Below are 22,767 nucleotides of genomic sequence, written 5' to 3' on the forward strand. Positions count from 1 at the left end.
TCAAGTGTTTTTCTTCCATCAGAGGAAAATCCTTTTCATAAGAATCATAATTATTAGGCATCACGTTTTGGATGTGTCATCCTAGAATTTGTGCTGGTTTAGTACAAAATACTGAAAATCAATGTTGGATGGAGGGAGGGGAGGAGGTTAGAAGGATCTTGAATCTCACCTCTTTAGTTCTCCCTGGAAATTTTTGGAGAACATAGTGGTTGGGGAGAGATAAACAGGATCTTGTTATAGGACTCTTTATTTTTTGGCGACCCTGATTTTTTTTTCTCTACTCAAAAGTGTTCACAGTAGGAATCAGTGGTTACTGCTCTCATCTGAATGATAATTTAATTCTGTTGGGTTTTAACCTTTTTTTCTGACTAATAGTTTTTCTACTTTTATGATATATTTTGCTTATTTGTCCTCAGGGATGTGATGGTATCCTCATATTTAAAAAATAATACTGCCTTAGACGATGAGGCCTACAAATTCTGGTCCTATTTCTACTTGCATATTAGCATCTTGACACTTTTCTACCTTCTGATTTCATTGTTCATCCTCTTCAGCTGTAGAGAAAAAGAAAATTTCATTTATGAGACAGCTAAGGGACACAATGGGCAATTAATTACACTTTGTTTTTCTGATCTAGTTGGTCCCCAGTTTTATAAGGGAGATTTCATACTGATTCTGGGCCAGATGCTAAGGTCTATCCATGTAGTACCATCCTTGAAAGAGGGGGATGTGTGTGTGTGTGTGTGTGTGTGTGTGTGTGTGTGTGTGTGTGTGTGTGTGTGTGTGTGTGTAAAATAGATAGTATAGCAAATGCTTGGATAAGACTGTCATATCTGGATAGAGACCAAACTTGTGATTTCACTGGCCTAGGGAAATCCTGGATGAGGAAACTCATTCTACCTTTTTTGCCCCCAATAGTCTTGAAGAGCTGTCTAGTCTGTGGTCACAGTAAGTCTGAAATAGGAAAGGCCTTAAATAAAGCCAAGTTTTCTTGGATCAGAGGCCAGTTCTCTTATTTATTGTCTATACCTTAGGTGTCAAATTGGCAGATGTGGCCAGAAACAGTAATTAGGAAATGTTTAACAAAATAAATAAAAATATAATACAACTTGGATAAATGTTAATTTATCTTTTTTTCCCCCAAAGTCAATAAATTCCTAGAATTGTTCCTATTTGAGTTTGAAGTCACTAAATTGCACCATGCATTCTGGATATATCCTTCTTGCATGCATGTGCTTGCAAGATACATATATAATTGCCAAAATAGGAAATTTTTGATGGATTAGTTGTTATGTTGTTATGGCAGTTAAGAACCCTAAAATGAGAGTTGTTCAAATCCTTTTTAGGTCCTGAATCACAGGGTTTTTAAAGACCATCAAGCAGTAATATTCCATATACACAAAACCTTGGTCATATTTCATAAGTTTTGGTTTTAGATGGATTCTCTCATCTTGTCTTGTTCTTAATTGAAAGGATGATTTTTTTTTTTAAAGCAAATGAGGTTGGCTGAATTTTGTGTATTCACTGATGTCTGACTTTGATATTTCAGAGTAAGCATTAAGTTAGACAGGGCTATTGAAGAATGGGCAACAATCCATGAACATATATAACAACCTAGGGACTTTTTTCAGAGGACTCATTTGTGAGCAGAATCTATCCGTTTGACAGTTTTGCAGGGTTGTTGAAGTGGTTCTATTCAGGAATTATTTGTGGAAATCTCCCTTAGTTGGGACCATTAAATCATGTGCTCTGGATTTCCACAGAGTAAGGACAAATTGGCTCCCATTAAGTCAGAAGTTAGTGTGATTTACAAGTGTTATTGTCCTTGAGATTTCGGTGGCATCAGATTCTGGTTGTTATACAGTGTAAGCCAATGCATATTGGACAGTCCCCCCCCCACCCCCCCCTCTGTTTGGCTTCTCTTTTTTTGAGAGGCAGACTTAAATCGAGTGAAGCTCGAGTTTGAATCCTGTCTCTGACACTGTATATGAGCCTCCAGAGTTGTTGTGAGGAGTAAGTAAGCTAACACACAAGGGTTTTTGCAAGACCTGACTGAAGCTCTACATTGTAGATATGTTGATTACTTAAGAATAGAAAGTGTTCTGTTTTGAGATAATTGTTTAGCTTAGAAGTAGAGTCATTCATTCATTCAACCACGATGCTCCATTCCACTTCTTCCATTGAACCAATATGTGGTTCGGTGCCATTTTGAATATGAAATGCTACAATAAAAGAGATTTCATGAGAAAGTTGATTTGTCATATAAGTAGTATGTAGGACTCATTTCATGAAAGAAGAAATTCATAATGTTAATTGGGTCTAGAGTTCTTTTCAAAGTTCATCATTGGGGAGAACTTGGAGAAAATTATGGTCTACCATTTTGTTTGCAGAAATGCTATTGTTGGATGGAAGAAAATAATGTATATAAGGTTTTGGAGCAAGCCCCCAACTAAACATTCCAGTACAAAGGAGTAAAACTAGAGTAAGAGACTATATTTATATAGCAAAGAACTGTATAAAAATTCTCTTAAGCTTCACCATATCCCTCTGAGGGCAGTTATTTATGAGTTTCTCCTGGAGGGGAAACAGGCATCACAGTCATTTTGTGACATCTTGGAACACTTCCACACCGTGGTGCTTTTAATAGTTGAAAGTCCTCAACCTCTATTTAAGGAGAAATAAACCATAACAAACTCTGTAAGGACATGGTAAAGTGGACGGGCTCTTCTACTGATGTAACAATTATTTGTTGTCCTCAGAGAAGTGGCATCTGCACTTTTGTCCAAGTGGAATTCTTTCATACCTGGAGCAGTATTTGGTTACCCCTCCTTTGTCTCCTGCCCTTGAACAGGGAATGTTTTCTCATTTTGATAACAGGTTTTGCCAGTTGCGAAGCACAAATCCTGCCCCCCTGCATTATCCTCCCCCGTTTTTCCTTGGCTGACTCCCCCCTTTCTTTACCCCTCCCTCTCCTTTGAAATGCTTTATCTATTCTGAGTTGCTACAGAATACTACTGATTATCTATACTCTAAATGGGCCAGAAAATTATAAAGCAAATCTGTACCTTAGGAAGCTGAAGCTGTTATCAGCTGATAACACACTAAATTTCTTTGCTCTCAGCTTGGCTTCCTATGTATGACCCACAATTTCACACCTCTGCTGGTGAGTATGAGGGTCCCAAGTGGTCCCAATTCCTTGTCAAGAGAATTCGATGATTATCATCCCTGTTTTACAGATGAAGGAACTGATGAGGCTCTAGAGATGTTCCCAACTTGGGGACTCTTGTTCATATTGACTCCAGAATGTGTTAGCAGAGTCAGTTGAGAAATTTACTCATATAATAGAAAGAAGAATGGTCTTTAAATCAGGGACTGAGTTTTGTCTTTATATCTTTATTAGTGCCTGGCACATAGTAGGTACTTAAAATGTTCTTTGACTGACTGAAATAGTAAATGCTTAGTAAATGTTGATTGATTAATAGAATGAACCCTTAAAGAGAATTAGGACATTTCAGTACAAGTCCTGGTGGTACCATGGTGGACAAGTCATCCTTTGAGCATTGATTTCTTCATTTGTAAAATAAGGCAACCTTCCATTGTAGTCCATCCCTTGATGGCATTAGCTTGTGATGTTAGGTTTTTCTTTATATTGAAAACCCAGATATGTCTCTCCTTGAGACTCATATGGATTAAATGTACTCCTGCCCTTTGTCCTCTGGTGCTAAGCAGAACAAGTCTAATCTCTCTTCTATATTGGATCCTTGAAGCCGGGTGTCATATTCTCCCCTGAATCTCCTCTCCTCTAGAATAAATAGTGCAACCCTTATTCTTTCAGCTGATCATCATTAAGGCCTTTCATTAATGCAATAGCTTCCAGGGTCAGTAAATTCAGAGAACCTTCTTTCCCAAGAGAGAAGTAAAATCTGTTGCTAGCAATATATTTTTTAAAATAGTTAATATTTGATCGGGAAAGACCATTTCCAGGATTTTTTTGAAGTTAAAAATGACACTCCCATTTAGCAAAGACATATCTCAGATGTGGGCAAAACATTTCCTTTGAAGGATTAGACTTAACATCGAATTGGGGAGGGATTGGAGAAGGGGAATGCTTTTTTCAGTTCTTTTTTTAACTTCAAAGCTGGCTAGATATTTTAAAATCATTTAAAATTTCTTATAAATGTGTTTTCTGAGATGATTATTTCAACAGTAGGCTAACAACACTTCAATTATTAGTTTAAGTTGTGAAGAGCTGTGTGGTGTGCATGTGCCTGTGAGTGCTAAACCACAGTGCTTATTGCTCAGTAAATAGCCTGCCAGTAAAGAAAGTAATTTAAAGAAACCAGAAGCAGGAAAAGTTAATTTATTTCCTAGAAACTTCACATCAGTTAAAGAAGCTTGCCCAGTTACTATGACACCTTTTTGTCATTATCATAATCTTATTTATGTGCTTAGCATTACATCTACATAAGAGAGAAAATCTAGGAAACCGTAAAGTATGGGGAGGGAAAATTAAATTGAGTTTAATAAACGTGCAGTTTAATCTGATGTATATATTTAGAAGAGGTAAAGGAGTAGAATATAGTGGGGGACATCTGGGATAATGTAAAAAAGAAATGAAAGAAAATCAGTAGCCAACTGTAAAATACCTTAAGGATATTTTGTCTAATCCAAATTGTAATTCTAATCCTATGTGACAAAAACAGACTTCTGTCTTTTCCATTTCTAGTAGTAAGGAAGATAATATTATATGGCTTCTTGAAGTCCTTTTATTTTCTTGTTAAAAAATCTTTTTTTTTTTTTGTACAACATTGTAGAATTGAGACAGAGAGATTTCTTGTGAAAGTGTTGGATTATGTGTTCATTTTACCTGGCTTTCTATTGAAAGTTAAATTTGCAAGCGGTACATGTGTTCCTTTTTTTTTTTTTTTAAATATATGATTGAGGGTGGAGTCAGAAATCTGTTATAATTCTGCTCTGGAAAGATAGTATGATATGGGGAGAGCCTTAGATTAGAAATCAGAAGACCTAGGGTAAAATTCTCTGTTGTTTCATAATTATATAGTCTTGGGCAAGACCAAAGGGATGGATAAGTCCATTTCTTCATTTGCAAAATGGAGACGAATCTCATCATACTTCCTTTCTTGAGAGGTGATGGTAACATGGCACCATTTTTAAAAATACCATTTCATTATTGCAATAATCTTGGATGTGACAAGATGTTTCTTGAATCTCATCTTATGAGAGGGAGGCCAGCTTAGATCTGAAACATAAATGTTCTTTTGACTATGGCAGAAATAGAAACATGACATGGTCACTCAAAATTACTGTAAAAATTTTGCATGCTTTCTATACTGATGGAAATTCTTGGTCTTTCCCATTCTTTAATAAATTGTATTTTATGATTCACTCCCTAAGCATCTCCTTAAGAGATCATCTTATGACTCATATGGTCTTTTCCTTCAACAATTTAAATTACATTATTTTTCCTTTTATCAACTTTGTAGCTACATCCTATTTTCTCTCTCTTTTCCTGCTAATGTCTTTATGTAGAAATAATTGCAAATATATACAAAATTATTTAGGTGAGGAGGGAACAGGTATAATAAGGATAATTTTGAACCTTTTTTGAAGACAACTCATTCTATGCTTCATTTCTTCATTTGCAAAATGGGGATAATAATAGCACTTTCTTTGTGTAAATGAGAAAATATCAATATTAATATTTAAATGAGATATTTGTAAATTCATGATTACATTAATATGAAGATTAAATGAGATATATTTGTAAATCATTTTGCAAACTTTAAAGCACTATATAAATTATATCTATCCTTATTTTTTCCAAAGTTAGTTTTACTCAACAATTTACCAGTTGGTCACACTTGCCTTTCCTTATATAGATTATTGTTGCCAATTCCTTTCTACTTGAATTCTTCTCTTCAGGGAATCTTGTACCTTTTTTTCTCATGGGCCCTAGAACTAGAATCTCAACATGGAGATTTTTTCCTTTAGATTTACTTCTATTTCTCTTTCCAAAATAAATGTGCTGACTTTCATTTTAATTTCAACACCTTTCCAAAGTACTTATTTTTTTCTCACCTAAAATCCTTTTCCCCCCATTCCCAGATGCTGGAAATAGGGTCAGAAGTATAGACACTCTGTGAAACTTCAAATTCGTATAGTCATGAAGACAAGAAATATAAGGGGATTTAAAAGCTGTGGGTAAAACTTTTTCAGTCTCAAATGAGAGGAAATTGAAGTTCAATATATGTTAGTACCATTTAATCTCTAAAGTCACTTTGTAATTTAGGAATGTAAAATATATTAACATTTGACATGCACTTTAAATATATGAAATCTTTTTAAAAATCTTTTTTATGAGAACATGTCAAATATTAGAACAGAAAAAATTATCAGCATTACAGTAAAAGATATGAAAATTATGTTTTGAGGAATTAGTATTTTTCCTCTCTCATTTTACTGACTTTATTCTCTGTTGCCTACCAATCAGGCCCAGTACTGAGTTCTTAAAAATCCACTCACTTGACTCCTAAAATCCTTTCAAGTTTTTATTATGTCATTTTTCTCCTTTTCTTGACCAGATTTCATTTGGTTCTTGTTCCTTTCATTTACTTTGCTCTCAGTTCTTATTCATTTGCAGTCTCTTCCACCCTCATCTTTAAATTCCAAACTGCTTTCTCTGACATTACCAGTGATCTCTAAATTTCCAAATCTGATAACTTTTTTCCAGTTCTCATCTTTCTCAACTATTTTATAAAAGTTGACATTCTTTTCCTGGATACTTTGGGTCCTTTATTTCTGAAGGGCACCTCTCTGATCTTTCTTTTTGCTGGTTCATCATCTACATCATGCTGCCTGAGGATCTGTATGGGAACCTATTCTCCCTCTAGTCTTTCTTTTTGTGATTTCATCCACTTCTTTGGGTTTAATTTTCATTTACAAATGATGGTCCGTATCTATATGTGCCCATCTCTCTGGAGACATTTGTCAACTTTGTTTTCTGAGTTCAGAAGTTTTCTTCTATTATTTTTTGCATTTAAGTTCAGGTTTTTTAGTTGTATTCTAAAGGAAAACCTATAATTTCTTCACATCCTAGCTTAGAGATCATAATCTTATTTATTTATTTATTCATTTATTCATCCATTTATTTATTTATTTATTTGTTTATTTATTTATTTATTTGTTTTGCTATGTATTGGCTCTAAGGCAGAAGAGTGGTAAGGGCTAGACAATGGGGGTTAAGTGACTTGCTCAGGGTCACACAGCTGGGAAATTGTCTGAGGCCAGATTTAAACCTAGGACCTCCCATTTCTGGGTCTGGCTCTTAATCCACTGAGCCACCCAGCTGCCCCATCATCATTTTTTACTTATATGAAGATTTTGTTCTGTGTATTTTCATTCACAGCTGGTTCACTCCCTTTTTTGTATAACAATGTAGAATTGAGACAGAGAATTCTTGTGAAAGTATTGGATTATGTGTTCATTTTACATGGCTTTCTATTGAAAGTTAAATTTGCAAGCAGGTACGTGTGTTCCTTCTTTTTTTTTTCCTTTTTTAAAAAATATAGTATATTTTTCTTTGATGAGTCTTGCCATTGAGGATTCATGTTGAGAATTATTTCTTTTGTACAAACCATACTTTGTTTTCAGAATTATTATTGCTCTTTTAAAGAATTTGAAAAAATTCTGCTATGATTCTTTGTTCTTTTGGGGGGAAAAGAGTCCTTTGTCTCATCAGGTATGAATTATTCTTTGCTTATTTATTTGTTCTTCAATATTTATTTATAGGTATGTGGAATTACTAAGCTGATTAGTAAATACATTTTTTAAATTTGAAAATGGCATTTATATAGTGACTTATGTACCACTTTACAAATATTATCTCATTTTTACCATCACAATAACCCTAGGAAATAGGTGCCCCATTCAGACTGAAGGAAACTGAAGCAAACAGATTAAATAATTTACACAAGGTCCTATAGCTAGTAAGCATCTATCTGAAGCTGGATTTGAACTTTTGTCTTCCTAACCTCAAGCTTGATACTCTTAACTACTAGGATCCTTAATTGTCTATCTGGAAGCCATATACCAGTCTATTATTAGTAACTTCTCTGCTGCTTTATCTGTTTAAGTTTTTTAAATTGAGTTTTCTTCCTGGGAGCTTTGGGAATTTCAGTCTTTTTTCCTCTTATTTTCCTTTTCTTGGGGAGTGGATCTCACAGCCTCCCTCTCTAAAGAATTCCTATTTCACAGGCGTTTTTAGTCTTTGCCCCAAATGACCCCCGGGGACAGAACTGACCATTAGCTGGATGCTGGACTGTGTTCAATGACTAGTTGAGCACTTTTGTAGTACAGAGTGCTCTATCCCAGCCCAGGACCCATTCTGCCGCGTTCTTTTTTTTTTTAATGGAATTAGGAGGAAGGAAGTTCTCATGTGGGTCTTAAAATTAGCCTTCTTTCTTAATTCATGGATTTTTTGCCTTCTTTGAGTTGGGGGGGGTGGGTCTTAGACTGTGGAGATGGCTGAAATTGCTTTGTTTTGTCCTTAATTTATATTTAGGAAAGATTTGAGAGGATTTGAGAGGGTTTGAGGATCAGAGAACATTTCTAGTTCTCAGTCTTGTAGAATGTGGTCCAGTGATGATTTCATTCTCTAGTCCTACCCCATTACTTATTAGATATTTTGGATGGCTCATAGTTATTTCACTGTATCTTCAAAACAACTCATTATATATTCCCCTCCCCAAATACACCCTTCTTCTAAAATTCTCACTTTTTGTAAGGATACCATCATGGTTCCCCAGATTCATGAGCATAACCTTATCTTAGATTCTTCATTCTTCCTTAGCCTGGTATTTCCACATTTTGCTTCCAAGTCTTATTAATTCTGCTTAAATAGCTTCCAAGGAATCTGTTCTCTTCTCTTTATTTACATGGTTCCTTGTTCCTGGCCCTTAATACCTCTCACCTTATTAGACATCACTCCTTTCTTACCCTCTGATGAAATGTGTGTTGTGAATTTTAAAAAGTCTCCATCTTGGTCTAGCACCCAAAAAATTGTGCACACCCACACTACACGGGCATGTGCTAGTCAATGACAAATCAGAAATAACTAACTGCCCACCTGGGCTGTCCTAATTAATTTCCCCATTACAGTGTGTCCACCACATTTCACTCTCTTATTTCCAAGCTTTTGTCATTTGCTCCCTCCTTTCCTGGATTGCATTTTCTCCTTGGCACTATGTGGTACATAGTAGACACTTTACTTAATATTTATTGGATTGGGTCTTAGATTCCCCAGTTTTCCTTCAAAAACTCAGTTCAGATTCCATCTCCTATGTGGAGACTTTTCTCTACCTTTTTTAAGTCACCACTACTAACAATTAACATATGCATTTTCCTATACTTATATTATTACATGTTGTCTCCCAAGATAGAATGTAAACTCCTTCACACTAGAACTTTCTGATTTTTACCTGATTTTGATTTTATTTATTAAGCACATTGTAGGTACTTAATAAATGCTTTTTGACTGAAAGGCATGTACAGAAAACAAAGTCAGAAAAGGAGCTGAAGGCAAACCAGAGTAAGATTCTTCTCTTCTTTTAAATATAACTTGATTTTTGGAGAATTTTTCCAAAATTTTAATTTCTAATGCTAATTTTTGGAGCTGTCATTATCAACAGTATCTGCTTCTTTTGTATAATTTTTGTTACTTGCATATACTTCTGGGAATCTCAGAGCATCCCTGTCTGATTCCCAGTTCTTCATTCCAATTAGCTGAAAAAGACTAAATCGGGTTTACTTGGATGACCGGTAATAAGAAGAAACTTTCATGCCCCTCCAAGAACTCCCTTCTTTCCCAACTTATTCTTTCCTCCATCCTAACCCGATGCCCTTAGGGAGATATCTGAAATTCTTTTAATAAAGGACAAATCCTTTCCATATACAGTTTGAAATAAGAGGGCTTAAAATGCACCTGCTGGCTAAGTTAACATACTGATTAAGATTCATCAATCACTTCAGAATGCCTGTTACTAAGAAGACTGGAGGCTACATGTCAAAAGAGTAGGACGGCATTGGTTGCTGGACTAATGGGGGAGGTGGATACTTTTTTTTTTTTATTAAAGTGGAAAAGCTTATTAATTGAACAGGAGAGGAGGTGCGAGGGATGCAGAGGCCAGCCTTGCCAAACCTGACCATTTTTCCTAGGTTTGATCCTGGAAGGTTGTTAGAATATTTTCCCCCTAACTTGATCACCATAGCCAGTCCTGCTTGCAATTATTGTGTATTTTTTTTAACATCATGCAGTCTTGTAAACTTGCTTTGTTCCCAAGGTATTTGTTAATGTGGGTATCACTGTATTCCTTTCTGGCATGTTGGCTGGCTGCCAGGCAACCAGTTCTTCTGGAGCGAGAGGTTTAAGGTCTGACCTGCACATTCTTCCCTCCTCAGCAATACCCCTAGGAGAAGGTTTGAGTCTGATATAGGTGCATGTGAAAATGCTAATTATTCCACAGAGCAAATTCTGATAGTAGCCTATGCGTGCACTCCTTTATGCTCATTTTGAAAGCTGATTATTGAACTTGATGCCTATGAATTATTTTTGTATTATGTGTTCATAATAAAAAGAAAAAAAACCCTCAAAACATCTTTCTCTCTGACATTGCTTACTCTTGGGGAAAAAAAAATCAATTACCAAACATTTAATTTCTCTCTCCTACTACCTTCCCTACTCCCTGTGGGGGGAAAAAGGGAGGAAAAAAACCTCTTTTTAGCAATTAATGTATACGAGGCAAAACGGATTCCCATTATCGGCCATGTCCAAAATGTCTGTCTCATTCTGTATAGTGGTCCATCATTGTGTCATCTTATCTTTCCTTTTTGTCTAATGAATGGGAAAGTTTACCAGGTACTAGATTCTTCTGTCTCCCTATATCTCCCTCTCTTTCCAGGGGAATAAACAAAAAGAGATGCCATGGAGGGAGGAGGATCCAGAGGCTTTTTCCCCATACCAGTATTTTCTCTTGGTTCTCAGGAATATCAGCACTTCAGAGGGTTTAACCTTTGAGGAGAATCTCACAGAAATAGGGGTGTATATAGGTGTTTTACTCCTTCCTAATTATGAAGTTTTATTTCCTCACTGTGAACACATTTCTTAGGAATTTTTAGAGTTTTCTGTTTCAAAAACAATTCATAAACCCATTTCTTGAAACTGTGGAAAACATCCCTTCACTCATTTTCTGTTATTTATGAACTTTCCCAGACTATTTAGTCTGCTGGTTTTTATTTTTATATTGTCTTGTTTTCACTATGGAAAACCCCAAGTGATTGAAGATGATTCCTCACTGTAAATTTCTGTCCATATGTATCCCCTTTGTTATAGATTTTTTGTGTGTAATGAACTTGAATGAGTAATCTAACTTTTAGTCACTTTGCAGTAATTAATTAATAGGTAACTGTATATTTACTATAAAGTAATAATTGACTGTATAATGTTGTGCCTGAGGTAAGATAAGCTACTAAAATACCTTTTGAATCCTCAAGGTAGGATGAAAGGTTGTACAATATATATTTCTTGATGTTAAATGTCTTTTGTTGTATTAATGAAAAAGTATTGGAAGCTGATAGTTGATATGTGTTATATAAGAGTGTAGATTTAAAAGTAGGGTTTGGGTACCATACTGTATTCCCATTATATGTTTGCAGTTTTGTCATCCTTTCTGGTGAACAAATTTTTTAGGGGACTTGGAACAGATCTTTAATTTGTGAGGAGGGGATTAATGCCATTATTCACTGAAATATGAAAAGTATGAAAGTATGCCTTGATAATAGGAAAGCAGAATGAATTCTACCAGTCCTTTGTTAAATGTTGTTCTCCCTTTTCTGTCTAATTTTGGTTCCTTATGTCCATATCAGGAGATGAATTCTAATGCACAGTAAAATATTGTCTTCTTATAATTACTTTTGTTAATATTATGTAAGACTGGGGGGGGGTGATTATCCAGGGAGAGACTATATCATGGTCTTCACAGAAACTCTGTTCCTCATAGCTCAGAAGATAATGAGGTGGTTGTTTTGGTCTTAAACTAGGGAAAAAATTAAACACTAATACCCAAGGGGCATTTTGAATAGGTTTATACAGATTCCTTTTTCTGTCAGTTTCAACAAAGCAGCTTCTGCTGCCCAGAAAATGCCTCCCAGCAAATAGGGAGAATAGAAATGAAATTAAAGTGACTGGGATAAAGAGTCACTGCCCATGAGATAAGGGGTGTTGGCAGTTTTTGCTTTGGTTGTCAATGATTTCAGTAAAAGCCTTCCTGGCTTTTTGTTTCTGTTTTTGCAGTTCTGTTTTTTATAAAACCGTTTCATGTATATAATTTACTCCTTAGATGAATGAATAATGAAAATAAGCACTTATGTGCCAAGGACTGTGCTAAGAAGTGGTCATATAAATTAGGAAAAACAAGAGATAGTCCCTGTTTTCAAGGTGCACATGCTATGATTGAGGGAGAAATCACATAAAAGAAGGTTTAGCTGTAGGGTGGATGGAAAAAAATCCAGGGGGGACATAGTCATTGATAAGGTCTTTAGGTTTTGCCCTTAAATTGGATGACTGCAGTGAGTCAGTGGGGCAGATGGTAAGCCCTGGGGAACTTCAAGAGATAGTAATGGGGGCAGCTAAGTGGCTCAGTGGAATCCAAGCCAGGGCCAGAGAGAGGGGATGGCCTAGGTTCAGATCTGGCCTCCTCCTAGCTGGTGACCCTGGGCAAGTCACTTAACCCCATTCTGTAGCCCTCATTGCTCTTTTGCTTTGGAACTGATGTATAGTATTGATTCTGAGATGGAAGATAAGAGTTTTGAAAAAAAGAGAGACAGACAGTTACAAGGTAGAAGGTAAGGTCTAAAGGTTTTCCATCTCCTCATGAGGAATGGTGTTGGTGAATCCTATCTCAAAAATGAGGGAAGGTGCTTCCCAGATGGGAGGGGGGGATAAAATTAGATGAATATTATATAATAATATCAATAATAAGAATTATAAAACATTATAGATAATAAGTTATATATTACCTATAAAGTATATAATGTAATTCTAAATAAAATTAATAAATATAATAATATAATAAACATTAGTCCTTTGGTTTAGTATAGGGACCATTTTGCAGTGCACTTGGTGGAATTCTGTTTCTATGTCATCAATGCTAGCTTAATTATTTAATTGTGACTATTACAGAGATTGTAGAATGAATGATGCATCTTGACCGGGTTTGGATATTCTATGAATGGCAAATCACTTCTTCATACTAAGCCTCAGTTTTCTCATATCGTACTGGGTGACATCTGAGTCCCTTTCCAGGCCTAGATTTGTAATCCCATAACCTCTAAGGTCCTATGCTTTCTAATATCCCTTCCAATTGAAAGGCCTATGATTTTCAATAATAGAAACTTGTGCCATGAAATAAAAGATAATGTGGCTTGGTTAGGAGACAAGTATAGATAGCATTTTTGGAGTTGGAAGACCTGAGTTTTAATCATAAATTTGTCACTTTCAGCGAGTGCCCTTGGGTAAGTTTTCTCCTCTGTAACATGAGGAAAGGGCAGTCTTTTTTTTTTTAAACCAATACCTTCTGTTTCGTAAAAATACTAAAGCAGAAAAGTGGCAAGATCCAGGCAATTGAAGTTTAAATGACTTGCCCAGGGTCACACAGCTAGGAAGTATCTGGACCTAGATTTGAACCCAGGTCCTCCAGACTTTAGACTTGGTGTTCTATTACCCACATGCTCCTTCATTGTCTTTTGTTGTTTGAAATATATGATCCTGTGCCTTTAGAATTTGACTCTAAAACAAGTACAAACTCACTTTTAAGCAAAAAATCATTGTTTTCCCCAGAGTAAAACACATTTTAATTCCACTTTAAAATGATTGAATCACAAGGTTTTTGTGGCACACAGAAGAGAGAAGTGAAGTAGTTTTTTATCTTTCTAAAAAGTAAGAAGGCATTTCCTTTCTGTTACCATTCTGTTTTAAATTCTAATGCTCATATATTGCTTTTGTATTTTTTCCCCCTAGGGTGACATACCATCTGTTGAACGCCTTCTCCAAAATGGAAGTGACCCAAATGTTAAAGACCATGCTGGATGGACTCCATTGGTATTTTTCAGCTTTCTTTATTTTCTGACTACCCTACTTCCCTCTAGGAGTTCCCTTTATGCCTCCCTTTACCTTCTTTTGAAGTTATTTTTTTCATTAATTATAAGGAAAATACCTGATCTTATGTTTGGTTGGAGTAAAGATGTAGAGATCAGAAGTTCTTAATCTTGTGTAATGGATTCTTTTATCAGTTTGGTGATGTCTATGGAAGCTCTTCTCATAATACTGTTTGTTGTCTATATTCATAATGAAAGAAAATGCTAAATTTCAGTTAGAAGTTAGTAAAAATAGTCTTTTTTTTCTTACTTGGGTTAATGGGTTCATTTGAAATCTATTCATAGATTTCTCAAGGGTCCATAGACCCCAGATTAAATCTCTGATATAGATTGTGTGATCTTGACTAAATTCTAAAGGTTTAGGTTTTAAGCACCTATTTTACTGTATTTTTATGGGTCACTAGGAGCAGAAATATGGCAGAAATACTGACAGCTGTTGCTAAATTTAGGAAGGTCTCACCTTCCAAAGTCTTGTCCCATTAGAAGTTAGTTTTTGCTGTTGGCTGTGTTAAGAAGGGTCAAAAAAATCTGATATTTTTGACAGGAAAGTAAGTCTCATTGAGACCCATCACATGCCTCAGTTACTATATATGGATAGAAGAGAGGGAACCCTGTAGCCTGCCTCCTTGTTATCCTGATGGCTCTCTAGTATTTTTTACTTATTTAAATTCAGTTTTGGGGGGAAGTTCTTTTTATTTCAGTGTGTAGTTAAAGATGTAACAAGAGGAATCCATGGGAAGGAAGAACAGTACAAGCTGCCTGCATTTGGAAACAAGTGCTAACTATCTAGGCTAATTGCATTAGGACAATAAACATGAGATATGACATGTGCAGCCAGAGAAGATGTCAACAAATGAGGGAAATGCATTCATCCTGCAAGCTAGAAATTCAGCACAGAAATTGAGAATCTAATTAGGCCAGGTGCATACAGGCTTAAAGTGATATATAATTGTGTCCCCACTAGCCAAAATATCTTGCCAAGAAGGTATTCATCCAGCTTTGAGTCATAGAGTTGTAGAGACTTCTTAGGCTACCCAATATTTTCAGGACTGGTTTAAATATTTTTTTTCATGTTCTGGAAGGTAAACAATAGAAAAAAGGAGTGAATATTGTAGAGAATGTGGAGTCTTACAGTAATTTGTATTTCCTTCTTTCTCCTCTTCATCAATAAGATAGTAGTTGTAATGTGACTTTTATTCTGAATCAATATATGCATTGTTAAGCATAGGAAAGAATTTGTTAAAATGTGTTAATTAAATGCAAAATGAAGGTGGGATCACAGTTTTAAAATGAGGACACAATTTATTTGGAGTATTTCTTTTATTCTTTGTAGTTATGTTTTAATTTCATTCATTTAGCTGCTAATTTTGTCATTTTAGTTGTTGGGATTGGACAGTTGGCTAATAATGAGAATGATTAAGTCTTAACCATCAGTATATCTATCTATCTATCTATATATATCTATATAGGGTCACATGGTAAACCATGAATATACTCATCAAAGTAGGTGTAGATTTTGGATATTGTGATATCTGTGTCATCAATAGAGAACTGCAAACTTTTATATAAGATGGTATTGTATTGGAGATACAGTTTAGACATGAGCCACTAAAGGGAATTACTGAATTTCTATTTGAAAAAGAATCAACTCTTATAATCAAAGGGTTCTTAACTTTTTTTCATCAGTTTCCTTTGTCAATTTCATTCCCTTTGGACCTCTTTTCAGAAATTAAAAAAAAATAGACATCCCAATTCCATTGACAATAGTGATGTGACAATTAAACTATTCAAGAGACTGTTTTTGGGCAAGAATATCAATTTATTGATATATATATATATGTATATATATATATATATATAAACAATAAAGTAACAAATTATTGATTCTCTCATGGATCAAAGACCCTAAAAGTCTTTCAGGCAGACCTGCAAATACAATTTGGAAATCCCTTATTTAGCCCTTCCTTCCGAAATCTCCAGACATCTCTGATTGGTGAACAGTTAATTAAGAGATTATTCATTGACTCTCATCCCCTCTTCATAGGTAATGGAGTCATGTAGGCAGGAAGAGACTTTATCAATTAAGCAGGTTTTATTTTGGGGAGAGGGCATTCCTAAGAGTTCCTAAGCATAAATACAATGTAAAAGTCAATGGACTAGTCAGAGTCTCTCTAATCTAGAACCCTAATATAGGATTAATACAGTATATATTAAAAAAGAATTCTTGGGGCAGCTGGTTGGCCTAGAGGTGAGAGGTCCTAGGTTCAGATCTGGCCTCAGACACTTCCTAGCTGTGTGACCCTGGGAAAGTCACTTAATCTCCATTGCCTAGCCCTTACTACTCTTCTGCCTTAAAACACGTAGTATTGATTCTACGATGGAAGGTAAGGGTCTTAAAAAATAAAAATAATAATTATTAATAATTATAATTATAAATAAATAAATACAAATAAAAATAAGTAGTCAAAATATTTTAAAATTTTATATATAATATATGAAATGTATTTTTAATATTAAAAATATAATAAATAAAAATATTTTTTAAAAATTCCAGTAGATGGAATTCAGGTTAAGAACTTCTGATTTAGTCTCATCCATACTGGGTAATAATTCCTTCTATATCATGGCCCAACCTTTGTTGAAAGACTTCTTATGAAGGAGAGTATCTATAGAGCATGGAATTGTTAACTTTTTTTTTAAATTTCCATCAGTCACATTGCTTCATGCAGGTACATAGCATGTGCTTAATTATTGCTAATTGATTGATATTATGGTGGACTTAGTCAGACCTCTAAAATCTCTCTATGTGATTTTATGATTAGCAGTATTTTAGCCAAAATACATATTGCTTATTTCTTTTATCACTGAGACCTCAAGTTGAAAGTCTATAATCTGAATTGAGTGAATGAATGAAAAAAACTTTTATTAAATACCTACTAGGTATTCAGATGTGCTTAGTGTGAAGGATAAAAATTCAAAAGTGAGAGAGACAGTTTCTATCGTTAAGGAACTTACATTTTAATAGAGAGAAACAACACCTATATGAGTGTAGGAGGAGAAAGAGTATCTGTGGAAGTCAGTGATGTCAGAACAGTTTTTATATTTGTTTTTAAAACAAATGAGTGCTATAAATATTTCTCCAAACTGATCGAATCCAGACTACCTGATTTGGTTAGCATCCTTTAAAAACACATGTTTTGGTTAGATCATTATTATTTTGTGTGGTTTTTTTTTTTTGGTCATACATCTCTATCCTCCCTCCAACTTGAATCATTTAGCATGAAGCCTGTAATCATGGACATCAGAAGGTTGTGGAACTGCTCTTGGAGCACAAGGCTTTGGTAAACACCACTGGCTACCAGAATGACTCACCACTCCATGATGCAGTCAGGAATGGGCACGTGAGCATTGCCAAGCTGTTGCTCTCTCATGGAGCCTCCCGGAGTGCTGTGTAAGTAGGCTTAAATTGTGTGACTTTAATTGACCTGTATTTCTATTACTTGTGAAGCAAAGACCTTAATTGATAAGATTCTTGCTGATTTTGTGTTTATTTATTTATATCCCCTTGCCTCTTCCAGAATTAAATGTGGTGTTCACAAAAATAAGCATTTCCATTTACAAAGAAAAAGATTGCACATAAATGAAATCATAAATTTCTTATAGGTTTAGCTTACTTTTTTCATATATACATAATATATCTTGTCCACAAATGTCTCAACCCCTTCCTTTGCTCCCTGGGATACCTGTATGTTCATATAAATTATATCTTACATGTTTCCCTTTTCAGTTCACTTTCTGGAGGCAATATTCATAGTTTATTCTTTCTGTAAAAATAGTTTTTAAAGCTCTGATTCTTCTGGCCTTATTTACAAAGTAGAAGTAATCAGATGCCTTAAAACATATATAAAAATTTGAAGTCAACTCTTGCATTTATCTCCTGTCTTACATTTCTCCTTATGTCCACTTGGATCAAATTAGAAAGCTGATTAATTTGCATCATAATGAAAAGTTTTTCATCTTTCCAATGAGACTTATTTTGGGTATGTTGTTCTGCAGAGGCACAAAGCAGTATTAGTGACTTTTCGAAATTGCCTTTTAAAATAGAAGCCATAGAACATGTCCCAAGTAATTGACTTGTGTGGACTTTTTGTCTTAGTCTGTTGTCTCATCCTCTTAGCTTTGTAAGACTTAAAAACTTCAGTTTCAGTCTGGAATTAAATTGCAGTAAGCTTCCCATTTAATCTCATTAAAGTTCTCCCAAAGGATGAGGATAATTTGCAAAGTTAAGTATAAGAAAATACTCATATTTTTTCTGAAATACCTTCCAAGTGGGAGAATTAAAGAAATACAGAAAATTGTGTCTACTCTGGGTCTGGCACTCTGTTAGGGATAAAAAAAAAACCCCAAAAAACAACAACAATCCAAAGAATAAACCAGCTACTTAAAACTATCAGGTATAAAATGCTTCATTGGAGAAAACCTGGTAGCTTTTCTTGATTTCTTGCTCTATTGATGGATTAAGTCTCTCTCTGTGGGCCTCAGTTTTTTTATTTGTAAAATGATGGCTTTAATTAGTTGTCATTTTAAGGTGCTTCCTAGTTTTAAATCTATGATGCTGTGAATAGAGGAATTGGCCGCTTTTAAATCTGTTCTCTGAATGTTAGAAATGTTCACATTTGTTAATGCTAATCAAGTTTGTAGTAATAAAATATAAAATAAGAAAAACACTGTAATATCTTGAAATGTAACTGGACAATGAAGCTAAATAATATTCTTTTGCACAGTGAAGTAGAGTTCTGTGCAGATTAAAGTATGGGCCAAACCATTGGTTTGTGGGGTCTCACAAACATCTAAGTCTGAGAGAAAATAGTGTGATGTAGGAGTCACCGATGTTGTGTGGCAACTTGGCTGTTTTTGCAAGAGCAACAACTGTTTGCCATTTTTTTTCCCTTGGGTCCATGCATGTACCATGTATTGAGTATATTTTTACAATTGACTTCTAAGGAGAATTGTAGCCTTGGACAATTACTGTGCTCACCAGGACTAATAATATTGTCACAAGTCATTGTCATGGAGAAGATACTGGATGGTCTTTGTTAGTGCCTTCTTCTAAGAGCCCTGCAAAAGAAATCAAATGTTGCTCAAGCTGAAATTGGGAATTTCTTTGCATTATACAATTTCAAGATCACCAGAGCATTACTGAAATGCGATTTTAATTAATAGCAGTCTGGTGCTATTAGTCTTAGTAAAGTCATTAGTTCTGCCTCCTCTCTCCTCAACATCTGTTGTAACAAAAAAGAGACCCATTTGGGTCCTATTTACTAGCTGAGTGACCCAGGACAATTTACTTAAAGTCTCTCAGCCTCAGTTTCCTCCTTTTTAAAATGAGGATTATACCTCAAAGGATGATTATGAAAATAAAATGTGATAGCTTAGACAAAGTGCCTTACCACCCTTAAAAGCAGTAATATTAGCTATTATTAACTGTGTGTATGGAGACCCACTGACTACAGGGAAGGAGCAGGGAATAACCCAGAGAGAAAAAAAGAATACATGTTTAGTTCATCTTTGTGGTTGATTGTGTTGCCCCTCTAAGAAATAACTGGATTTGGGGGTAACTAGTGGGCTCAGTGGTTAGAGAGCCAGGACTAGAAACAGGAGCTCTTGGGTTCAAATCTGACCTCAAATATCTTCTAACTGTGTGACCCTGGGAAAGTCACTTAGCCCCCATTGCCTAGCCCTTCTGCCTTGGAACCAATACACAGCATACACAGCAATACACAGAAAGTAAGAGTTTTAAAAGAAAGCAACAATTGGATGATAGCCATTGGATAATAGTTGTAATTCACCTTCCTCCCAGACCCTACATGGACACTGATCTAAAGCTGCAAAAAGGCAAAGAAGGGGCAATTGCTAAGCTTGTGAGATCAGAGCCTGGTAAAAGATGAGGATTGAGAGATGTCTCACTTAAGAGCTAGAAGGGAACCTGACATGTTCATTTTATATACAGGGGCTTGTTTTGCTCTACAGAAGGCCTGTTATTCATCTGTGTGTCAGACTCAGTGTTCCAGACCTGTTCATGCTTCCTAACTCCACCTCCATCATCCCCTTTCTCAGCAGATGGTGCCCATCTCTTTGGCAGAGATGGAAGCCACTTGACATGAGCTCCCTCATCTGCCCTCAAAAATTTCAGGATGTCTTTACCTACCTTACCCTTCCCTCCTGGCTCTGAGAATGATGTGGTTTTCCTTTTCACTAAGGTTGACCTCTCCATCTGTGCTCCTGTATTTTCTTGTCTGTCTCTTTTAGGACTTTGCTCCGTTGATTGTCTCAACTGACATTCTTCTCTCTCTCTGTCTCTGTCTGTCTCTTTTCCATTCCCTCTCCTTTTTCCTCTCCCTCTCCCTCTTCTTCTCTCTGATTTCTCTCTCTCTCTCTCTTCTTCCTCTCTGTCTCTTTCTGTCTCTCTTTCCTCCCCTCTTTCCTCTCTATTTTTCCCTCTCCTCTCTTTCCCCTGTCTCTCTGTCTCCTTCCTCTCTCTTTCCCCTCTCTCTGACTCTTTCTCCTTCCTCTCTTTCTCTCCTGTCTGCCTGTCTCCTTCCTCTCTCCCCTCTCTGTCTCTCCCTCCTTTCTATCTGTCTCTTCCTCCTTTCTCTTTCTCTCTCTCTCCCTCTTTCCCTCCTTCCCTCCCTCCATCCCTTTTCGCCCTTTCTCCTTCTCTTTCTCTCCTCTCTTCCCTTTACTGAATTGTTCTACTCAGATCTCTCTTACTAGCTATGGCATATGGCACTGGATTTTGGAGTCCGAGGATTTGGGCTTGAATTGTGACTGATTTTTCTGCTAGGATGAGAATGTTGGACTGAATTAATGGATTGAAAGGCCTCTAAGATCCCTTTCAAATCTTAAATGAATCTAACACTATACCCCTACCCCATAAAACAAGAACCCACAATCCTTTCTTTGACATTGTTACCCTCAAAGAAGATTGCTCTTTCTCTGTTCTCCTAATGCAAGATTTATAGAAAGGATAATCACCACCTTCTTAATTCCATTGTTTGTGACTTCTATCCCCATCACTTCCTCCTTCTTAGTCTTCCTTTATTTTTCTATAGTATTTGACACCTTTAGCTGCCCCATTTCCTTCTGACTATTTCTTGGATCCTGTTTTTTTCCCAGTTTAGGGATAGTGAGTAGATTGTTTTTTTTTTAAAAACCCTCAGCTTTTGTCTTAGAATTGATACTAATTATAACGAGTAGATTTTGAGGATCTCTGATATTTTTCAAGACTCAAAGCTACTCTTCAAAAAGATGCTTGGCTTAATAATGGGATAAGAGAGTTTTCTGCACTTAAATTTTAGCACATATTTTTACAAGTAATGTGTGTATTTCTTTTTTTCTTTAAAAAACAAAAACAACCCATACCTTATATGATGCTATATATTGGTTTCAAGGCAGAAGAGCAGTAAGGGCTAGACAATAGGGATTAAATGATTTGCTCAGCATCACACATCTAGGAAGTGTCTGAGGTCAAATTTGAGCCCAGGACCTCCCATTTCTGGACCAAAGTATTTATTTCTGGAGAGCCTGTTCAAAGATATTCACCAGTTGATAAAGTTTTCTAGATTTTCTTGTTTATGAGTGACATTGTATTAATTACATGAAGCCATAGAATATCACTGGGTTTTCTCAGGCACCCATGGTCATTCCAAAGAAATTTTCTTTTTAATCCACACTGGGAAAACTGAGACCATGAAGTATAGATTGTATTTGAATGGGCAACCCACTGATTTGGTCTCTCAGTGCTAGAAATTGAGCCTTGGTCCAAAACTGAATAAAAGGAAGCAAATGCCTTTTTTCATTATGATTCATTATGATCAAAGGATTTTGTATTCTCTCAAGGAAGACAAGGTTTCTCCAGAATAAATTCTGGGTATTTAAGGAGGGAAGAGGAAGCACTAGCAGTGGCATAGGTCCTTACACTGAATCTTGAAGGGATTCTCTAAAGTTGAGGTGCAAAGCAAGAGAGAGATGCAGGGTGGTGTCTATGACCAAGATCTTGAAACTATTTCATTCATATATATATACACACACACACATATATATGTGATGTATGTGAATACATATATATGTGTGTGTTTCTGTATATATGTTTGTTTTATATATATTTGCTAATTATAAATACATACTTATATATGAATCATAAACTCATATTTATACATTATATTATATAAAAATATACAATATGTGTTAATTATGCATACAATTAACAAATACAATTGTTAATATTGATATATGTGAATTAAATATGAATCAATGTATTACTTATGTATTTAATTATATATGCCATATTTATATATTTGAATTAATAGTTTTATAAATAATATATGAAATAGTTAAAAATCTTGCTTTGTGTTTAGAAGTGTGTATCCATAGGTATTCATGCATTCATACACACACAAATACACACACACACACATATAGATATATAGATATCATAATGGATTTGTAATTAAAACCTTTAAATTATAGCCAGCCTAA

General features: G+C 35.4%; 1 protein-coding gene across 1 annotated transcript in view; it reads left to right on the forward strand.

Annotated features, from left to right (window-relative positions):
• The window catches only part of BARD1 (BRCA1 associated RING domain 1), a 140,887-nt gene that overhangs the window by 59,579 nt on the left and 58,541 nt on the right, over positions 1-22,767 (forward strand). The window contains exons 5-6 of the mRNA XM_007501787.3: positions 14,093-14,173; positions 17,508-17,680. Coding sequence (XP_007501849.1) covers positions 14,093-14,173; positions 17,508-17,680 — 254 coding nt within the window. The remainder of the gene's footprint in view (positions 1-14,092; positions 14,174-17,507; positions 17,681-22,767) is intronic.

Source organism: Monodelphis domestica, chromosome 8, assembly GCF_027887165.1.
Source record: "Monodelphis domestica isolate mMonDom1 chromosome 8, mMonDom1.pri, whole genome shotgun sequence".
Lineage (NCBI taxonomy): Eukaryota > Metazoa > Chordata > Mammalia > Didelphimorphia > Didelphidae > Monodelphis > Monodelphis domestica.